This window comes from Scleropages formosus, chromosome 3, assembly GCF_900964775.1.
Source record: "Scleropages formosus chromosome 3, fSclFor1.1, whole genome shotgun sequence".
Lineage (NCBI taxonomy): Eukaryota > Metazoa > Chordata > Actinopteri > Osteoglossiformes > Osteoglossidae > Scleropages > Scleropages formosus.
Genome location: NC_041808.1, coordinates 2,359,129 through 2,368,265, shown reverse-complemented (window position 1 = coordinate 2,368,265; position 9,137 = coordinate 2,359,129). Strand labels below are relative to the sequence as shown.

Here is a 9,137-nt window from a genome sequence, read left to right as displayed (position 1 = left end):
TCCCGATGTTTGGTTGTAAGATCTAATGGTGACTGCTCCATCTGCTGTACGATAACACTGGTTGGTCTTACGACAGTGAACGGTGACAAGGAGCCTGTCGTAAGTTGAGGACAGTCTATAAAACCTTTCAAATGTAGGCTTCTCTCGAAACCCAAGGTTGAGATGGTCGAAGAGCTGATGTGTAAAACTTGCTCTAATCCTGCAGACCTCAGTGTCTAAATGTGTTTCTTTAACTTACCTGAAGGTTTCAAGGAGGAACAATTGCTCAAACTGGCAACGTTCTTATTTTCTTTAAAATTTTATGCTAATTTCATTGCTAGAATAAATGAAAGATAATAATAAATACTATCGTAATGCATGTGTTAACTTTTGTAATATATCTTTCTGAAGATTGTAATAACATAATAATAATAATAGCAAACTTCAAATTATAAATCAATGTTCCTTAGCATCCTGCAAAACACCTGATTTTGTAATTCAACAAACATCCTCAGAATATAATAAACAGTGTAATTCCTCTGCAACTCTGAGGCTCAAAGTGCTCAGAGTTGAAATTTGGCTAGGAATTTATTTGGACTGAATTGCAATAATTTTTTTTGTGATTAATCACAAATTTATAGGACTAGTAAACTTCTAGTTTATAATATATACTGATAAAATTGAACCTTTAAGTTAAAATTCTGTCATATAGACTTTTCCTTTTCCTTTGCAATTTAGTTAAACCTTGGTTGGAAACAAAAAAAAAAAATCAGTCCAACCTTTTTTTAGATTATATTTTTAGTTGTCTTTTCCATGAAAGTCAAACTGGTGTTAATCCAGTCTTCTTTTGTAGAGACCTGTAACCTGTACACACTGGTACCTTGTGCTTCAAACATTCAAATTAGAGTTTTAAAAGTACTTATTTATATTTCATTTTCTCTGTTCTATTTTCTAAAATTTCTGTTTGTTGTGGTGTGAAAATGACCTGCGTTTCTGCTTGTCACCATTAGTTGGCAGCAAAACGTGCTCAATAGAGTAAATCAATAAATCGGTCAATCTCCATCGAACAGGGGTTTGTGGACAGTATGTATGCCACCTGCTGCCTGTATTTTTTTGATCACATTAACAATTTTTGATCAGGGGAGCATTTAGAACGCAACATCACACAGTGATTCCTTGTAATTTAGACATTTATTTTGATTTTGTTCGTAAATGAAAAATAAGCATACAGCTATGAAATGGTACTCTTAATCTGGCTTCAGTGGCTTGTAAACCATATGCAAAAAAGCTTTTCCCACTGGTATTTATTAATGTTTTAAAGGGTACAGTTATATTCTGGACTGTCACGTAAACCAGTGGTATTATTCTGCCTTTAGAAACACATGTTCGGACAAATTTTACTTAATATTTTATTTCCTCTTCAGATTTTGTACCCTCTCAGTTTTTTTTCTCTTTTTCCTGTAATACTCCTTGCAGGAATGCACAGTGCAAATACATGCAAATGAAAACATGCAGGCATAACCTCTTCTCCATGTGGGGCTTTTTATGAAAACGTAGATAGAATCACCAAGCATTGTACACCAGTTCTCCTTCTGGACAGAAGAGAAATCTGGTTATAAAAAGAAGCTGCTTTGCAAGAGACAGAGTCAGAGACATAATGTCACGCAGCGTGCGCCACGGTGTCTGTGGGCCATCTGCCATCCACCTCACACCACTCAGTGTCCTTTTCTCAGACCTGATTAACGTGTGGTTCCAAGCTGTTAACTTTTTGTGAGGGTGGGTGAGATATTACGTTCACATTTATTCATGTAGCTATTTTCTTCAAGATGACTTACAATATTAAGCTTCTTGTAATTATTTACCCATTTTTACAGCTGAATGCCTTGCTCAAGGGAATTACCACAAGATGTGGGCTTCGAATTTTGTAAACTCTGCGTACAGAGATGGCAACTTTTACTACCGTGCCACCTGCTGGCATGTTGAAAATGCACCTGTATTAGCATTGTCAGTTTTGGTCTGTATCATTTTGTCTTATGCACAGACCAAAGGTATCAGCTACAGGAGGAACGGTGTTTTTGTGTATTATTAATACTCCTTTTTAATCGAGAATTGAATTTGGGGTATTCATTAGAAATCTTGGCATGGCATTAGCTGGCATAAAAGCCACAGTTATAAACTGGCGTGGGACCACGATTACCAGCCTTTTATCGGCAGTCCTGTGTGGACCCCAGAGGCAGAGAAGGATGCTGGACACAGCCTCAGGTGTGCGCAAGTCCTTCACAAGCAAAGCAGGTAGAAAAGCAACTGGAGGCAGATTCCAACAAGAGCAAATTGATCGGGTGCATGGATCATGTTCCTTTTCCCTTCACTGTTTCTGATCTCAACAAGAAAGGGGTTCTGGGGCCACTGGCTGTCACAGTGCAGGTACTTATTGCAAGAATACTGAAGCATTTTATACATTTTATTAAATGTCACAGATCTTATTGCTGGCACTTATATGAGTTCTGTTTCTCCATGTAAAGATGCTACATTTATTTTTTAATATGTTTCTCTTAACCCATGCACACATGCAGTCCATGAACATTACAGGAGCAAGATACATGTCTTTCGAGTCACTCTTAATTCATTTAGGTTATATGTAACAAGACGATATTCCGTTGCTGCTTGTAAACATGCCTTTTCAAACAAATCCCAATATTTTTTAGTATACATGTTGTATAACTGGAAATCAAATGAGTGAAAATCAGTGTAATGCGCATTCAGAAACTGGAAAACTGCACACGGTCTCCCCATCTTACAGTCTCCCGGGGCTGGGGACCACCTACCCCTGTAGAGAAATAATATTATGGCACCACCTATTGCACAATATAAAAGTGTACAGTTAAGGATGATAAAAATATGTAAGTTCATTTTCCTGCTTAGCTGGAAGTGATTGTTACATTTTATGCTCTCTTGGAGTAAAGCTACATCTAAAAAATCATGCTATACTGAGGAAAGGTAGAGCTAGTACGCCATTCGAGGCGAGCAAAGAAGACTGAGAATTCTGCACCGCGGTAATTGGTTTGAGCTGTGTCTGTAACTCCAGTGACACACCTCTGCTTCCAAGTACTGTTTACACAGTGGAAAAATATCACAGAGCTATGAAGATTTAAAAGTAATTAAAATAAGGTAAAATTTTATGTTGTAAGTCTGACGCTATTCCGGGTTGTTCCCGAAAAAGTTCCATGCCGCAACACTTTTCGACACTTTATTATTGAAAGAATAACAAGTATTTGTGTTCTCTCAAAATGCAAGAGACGCGTGATTTAGTAAGTTACCAAATAAAACTTTTTTTTTTTTGAAGTTTTAAATCATTATCTATGACGTTGACAGCTGTTCTCAACGAGCATTGACTTTTTTCCACAAAGATCACGTCTTCCGGGTGAACTCTTCTCAGCTGGAGATCCATCACTTTGCGGACCTTTCGTCCGTAGCGAGAAAGGAAGAGATACACCAAACAATTAACGGGGGAACGAAGGCATTTCCCGTAATACACGCAAAAAAAACAGTTTTCGAAAATTTCAAGTTGCGAAGAACATTCATCAAACATACGCAGATTCGCTAGACTGGGTCCGGCCCAGATTGGGTGCAGGCGACAGGTGAGACACATCCTTTTTGCGCACCTCGCAGATGGACTTGCGTCGGGCCTGCACCCCGCGGATAGCTATCTTTATCTTGCGCCACCCGAGGTGGTTGAGCTCAGCTAGGTTGAGCAGCACGCAGATACCGCTGACTGCGAACATGAAAACGAGGAAGACGGTCTTCTCCGTGGGCCGGGAAACATAACACTCAACTTCCTTGACGCAGGGATAGCGGTCGCACTCAAACATGCCGGGAACATTGAAACCATACAGGAAGTACTGGCCAGCCAGGAAGCCTATCTCCAGGGCATTACGGAAGACCACTTGAATAACGTAAAATCGAGAAATGCCTTCCTGTCGTCGCACCTTAGCGCTTTTGGAATGCGTCAGCCCCCGGGGGGCATTGGGAATCTCTTTCATCTCCATGCAGTTGTGTTCGTCCTTGCCCCCCTCGGGGTTCTGGACGAGGATCCCGTTGATGTTGCGGAGCTTTCGGGTGCTTTCGCCACGCCCGTGAACGTGCTCCATGTATGGGTGCAAGAAAGAGTAGCTGCGGTCTCGCTGCTTAGCCGACTGGTGGACAGAGTAGGTGATGAAGCAGAGGCTGGGCGTGCACACCAGGATGATCTGAAACACCCAGTAGCGGATGTGTGAGATGGGGAAGGCCTTATCGTAACACGCCTGGTTGCAGCCCGGCTGCATGGTGTTGCAGATGAACATGGTCTGCTCGTCCTCGTACACCTTCTCGCCTACAATGCCCACAATCAGGATTCGGAAGATGACCACCACTGTCAGGAGAATCCTGGGGGAAAGAAATTGACAGGCTGTGACTTGGAGGGAGTGTCACCACCCTAACCCTATTCCAAACCCTTACGCTAACCTTTAACCTACTTCCAACCCTTATCCTAACTCTAACCAATAATCGATAAATTAACCGAAATACATAAGACGAAAAAAAAATGCATGAAAATGTTTGTTTCATGAAATGACCTTGTTGGGAGAATTTCCATTCTGAGGACTTTGAACGACCATGATTTACATTTAAATTTATTAATTTAGCTGACGCTTTTCTCTAAAGTAACTTACAATGTTAAGCTACTTACAATTATTTACCCATTTATACAGCTGGGTAATTTTTACGGAAGCTATTGTAGGGTGAGTACCTTTCTCAAGAGTACAAGAGTACAACAGTTGGCAGCAGCTCAACCCACTATATTTTCGTATATATATTTATGCATAGTATGTATCATTTTTCATGTAACGGTTTCTACATTACAGAGTAGTGTGGCCTCATGCAGTGTGATTTTTGACGTCCTGTAGCCGGTCATCATCTGTTAATTTGCCATAAAATGTTTTACTCCGGAAGAAAAGAGTTTTGCTACACATTTTTATAACTGATTTTAAAACTGTTGAATTAATAGTTTTCAGCAGTAATAAAATGACGATGAAGAAGAAGGACACCATGGTGCTGCCGGGCTGTGCTTTTGGCCCTCAGTGTTTGTGCAGCTTGCACGTTCCCCCATCTTCTTGTGGGTTTCCTCCCACAGTCCACACGTTTCCAGTAAATTTGGGAATATATAAATTCCCCTTAGTGCGTGACCATGTGAGGGTTTGTGTTACACGCGTGATTATTAGTATCGTATAGCTAGCGCTGTAAGTTTCCTTAGATAAAGGTGTCAGCAAAATACTAATTAATGATACTTGATTTTGGAAAAAAGCATCTGTTAAATGAAAAAGTCTATTTAGGAAGAAAATTAAGATGATGAGGAAGAATCGGTTTACTGCAGGCCCTAGAAAAAAAAAAATATTTATAATACAAAGTGCAGTGCCGTGCCGGCAGCTTCAGATCCCTGAAGTCATCAGAAATGAGGAGCTACCGGTTAAACTCAGCAAAAAGTGAAATTAGCTATTAGTTATGACAGACAACTGAGTTCAATTGGTACGTATTTCAGTACGTTTTGCTCATTAAACGTTTCCAGTAAATGACTAATATTTTCCCGTACACATCTCTGGATATAAGATTCAACATCTGTACAGACAATGCGGAGAACAGTCACAGTTATGACAAGCAGACTTTTACAAGCAGCTAAATTGTGAGTATATATTATTTTAAATGACCACATTAATTAATTACAGTAGGCTTATCGCAGGCTTAAATGTATTTCAACAAATAAACATTAGATGTAACAGTGTCCCAGTGGAAGTATGTTAAGAAGTTGATTAAAGGTGTTGCATGCATGTTTCTGTTTTAGATATTCCTTTTTGCCTTTTACCTCACATTTGCCTTTTATTCTTCTTCATTACCAAACTCTATTATACAGATCAGTGGGCTGAATGTGTTACAAAGCAGCTCACTCAGCATAAATGAGACAATATTGGCTGTATTTGCCAAAAAATAACTTAAAAGACTATGTCCTTCCAAGGGATATCGATACCGCAATTCTCGTACGCTAGACGTTATTACATTTTTACCCGTCAACTGACATATAGGCCTCGTGTTATACCTGCTTAAAATTATTATAATAGCACTAATATATATGTATAAATGCAATCAGTATTTAATCAGTATACAATACATAGATTATCTGGATTGACTATTATAATGTTGTTATGGCAGTTTGCTGCATTTTTATAATGGAATAAAATCTGAAATTAATTAGTAATATAGATAGATAGATAGATAGATAGAAAGATAGATAGATATGGAAGGCAAATCCAGTTTGAAGAAAGCGTAAAACCCGAGACTCACGCTCTCGAATCGGACGGCTAGCGAAGGCTGACCGTGCAACTTTCCCACTTCCCTCACACTGTACAGCACATATGCCGTGGGCTGATTGCTCTTACATACTTGACAAGCAATTTTATTTTCTTGCTGCGGTTGACTCGCCACCCGAAGCTCCGTCTGTACAAACGCGGACGGCCATAGCGTTCAACTTTTTCCGAGGAATTCTGCAAGGTCTGGACACCCTCCTGGAATGTATAGAGCTACATGGTCACACCTATGAGGTATAATAATCTTCTGTCCTCTATGGTGCCGTGACCCGGTGCTGTGTTGTCGCACTTGGAGGGCCCTGGCAATCGCCCCCCCGCATCCTCACCTCGTAATAGACAGGCAGACACACGACTGTCCTGGCAGCGATGGCAACTACGTCCTTACCGGCCGATCATGGTCGAGTGCTGCTGGACGGCCGCCTCCAGCAGCCGCTCCAGGATGGTCCATTCCCCCATGGTCACCGAGGGATGCTGACGGTTCTCCGGGTGAAACGTTGTCCTCTGACCTTCGGACTCACCGGGCTTTGCGAGGTGACATGTGAACCTTGGGCGGAAGAGTCAAATCCAGCTGTGCCAAGCGTGTGTGCGAGCGTCTCCGTCCCCACGCCGGTCCGCTCCTCCTTTGTTCTGCAGCTTCGTTTCCACCGCGAGCATTTTGCAGCGAGCGTCCGCTGTGCCGTCGAGCGCTTCGGGATGCTGCACCATGCAGCCTGTCTGTCACCTCTGGTCCTCTTACCAGCCTGTTCTTTGATTATGTTGAATTTTTTTGCACTCCTCCTCTGCAACCCCCCCTCCCCCACCTGCCGAGATGTGCCGAGTATCCGAGATGCTCCTATGCACGCGAAGCCGTGTCCTTCCCCATCTCTACCTGGGAGCCGAGTGTGCGGCGCACCCCCTGCGCCGAGCACGCCACCCCGAGCCGGCCCGTCCCCTCCTCGGCCGCACGCGCTCCCTGCTCGCTGTGCACCACGCCGGGCTCAGCACGCGCACCGCGGTCCACCATCTTGCTGCAAAACATGCAGCCCGTTGCTCAGGTGTCGTCCTACAACAGCCTGGCACCTTGGTGCCCGAGTACGGTCACACACACTCACCATTTTCAGCAAGACAGACCCAGATCCAAAGAAACACACAAGTGGAAGCTGCTGCTTTTGTATATATAGTGCTGCATCCCTGGCTTAAAATCATTTAAAAAAAAAAAAAGAAAAAAAAAAAAGCCGCACACCATAGGCCAGTGTCTTTATGTCCCCGGTGTCCCCCTGCTGTGGTGTCCCTCCCCTAATGCTGCCACTTGTTTCCTCTTTGTCTCTTTCCCTGTCTGCAGGCGTCTCCCCCGCGCCGCCTTGGCGGCCCGGCGTTCAGCATAGCGCCCTGCCGCTTCCTCTTGCTCGCCCCGCCTCGCTCTGCTCCTCCTTGGCTACGTCTCAAGGAGAAGATGCTGCTCCATACGCCGCTTCGCCGCTGCTTTGGAAAATCTGTCCTCCCTCGGCTGTCTCCGCCGCGCTCTACGGCTCTCTCGCCGTAGTATTTTAATAAGCGATTCTGCACCACCCCCTCTCTGCAGTCCTCTCTCTCCACGGGGTTCCTCTCTCTCGCTCTCTCGGTCGCTCATATACACCCCCCCCCTTTGCTCGCTCGCTCACAGGCCCCTACGTCTCATGTGCCAGTGAATTAGCCGAAGGACTCATCGCTCGGCTGGCCACCCTCCCCCCGCGTTGCTATATTCCATCAATTATTCCCTTATTTTTCCCTCTCTTTCTCCTTCCTCTCTCCGTCGCCCCGTTCCTGTCCTTGTCCCTCTCTTTGCCCCTCATCATTCCCACAGATATGATCCTGCCATTTTCATGCTTCTCCTCCCCTCTTTCCCCACGCCCAGTGCAGGGAAACATGTTTTGTGCTACTTGCTATCGACAAGGGGGCTCGTTCCACGTGATGCGTGTTGAAAATTGACACAAACTCGAAGGGTCATGCAGAACCGGTGCGGCTGGACGCTCGCTCTCCTGCAATCTCGCGTCGCCTTCGACGCGCAACTCCAGGCGGCTCGCCCTGCTTGCATTAGCACTTCTTCACAAAAAAAAAAAAAAAAAAAAAAAAAAGAGGGAAAAATCGTGAGCGCCCCTGGGCTGCGCAAGGTTACAGAGAAAGGGCAGGAAGGGGCAGAAAAAAAGTCATTTTGCCCCTTCGTAATATTTTTTGTAGGCTACACGACGAGCGGCTTTGTCATTTCACTTCTCTGCATTAACATGATTTTTCCCATAAGGCACCAGTGTATTGTGCATGGCTGATTACAGTAAAATCTGCAGTGGCTCAGTGGTGCGAAAACACGGTGCTACTGAAGTAAAGGTTATTATCAATAAGTTTGTGTGTATCCATGAGGTTTGCTGACAAAGAAGCACCACTGTAGGACATCCGTGGGACATTGCGGCTGTGTTTTACCACCCCCACAGACACACACACACACACACACACACACACACACACACACACACACACACACACACACTGCTGCAGTAGCTGACGGGAACGGGTTCCAGCAATTGGAGGCCACTTATTACTCACTGGACCCTAAGTGAAACATGGCACAAGGGAGTGACGCAGGTGTACTGTCACAGTAGGGCGAGCGGCCTCTGCAAAAGAAGCGCAAACGGAGGAACGCCGCAGTGTACCCTGGTTTACCTTAATTCAGCTATGATCGTCCCTCTATTGCACTGATTCACCGTACGAAATCTAAACACTGTTTGGATACACTGGAATACGCTATACTTCCTT

General features: G+C 44.0%; 1 protein-coding gene across 1 annotated transcript; it reads right to left on the bottom strand.

The window, feature by feature from the left end:
- Positions 1 to 1,206: 1,206 nt before the first annotated feature.
- On the bottom strand, positions 1,207 to 7,939 carry LOC108924702 (gap junction delta-2 protein-like). The gene is made up of 2 exons (XM_018736248.2): positions 6,757 to 7,939; positions 1,207 to 4,401 (listed from the first exon to the last, which is right to left on the bottom strand). Exons 1-2 carry the CDS (start codon positions 6,825 to 6,827, stop codon positions 3,561 to 3,563), a joined length of 912 nt encoding a protein of 303 aa, XP_018591764.1. The 5' UTR covers positions 6,828 to 7,939; the 3' UTR covers positions 1,207 to 3,560.
- Positions 7,940 to 9,137: the final 1,198 nt, after the last annotated feature.

Coding starts and splice junctions, on each gene's coding strand:
- LOC108924702 (XM_018736248.2), bottom strand. CDS start 6,827: ATGGGGGAATGGACCATCCTGGAGCGGCTGCTGGAGGCGGCCGTCCAG. Junction 4,402..6,756: donor CACTCGACCATGATCGGCCG/GTAAGGACGTAG, acceptor TCTTTCCCCCAG/GATTCTCCTGACAGTGGTGG.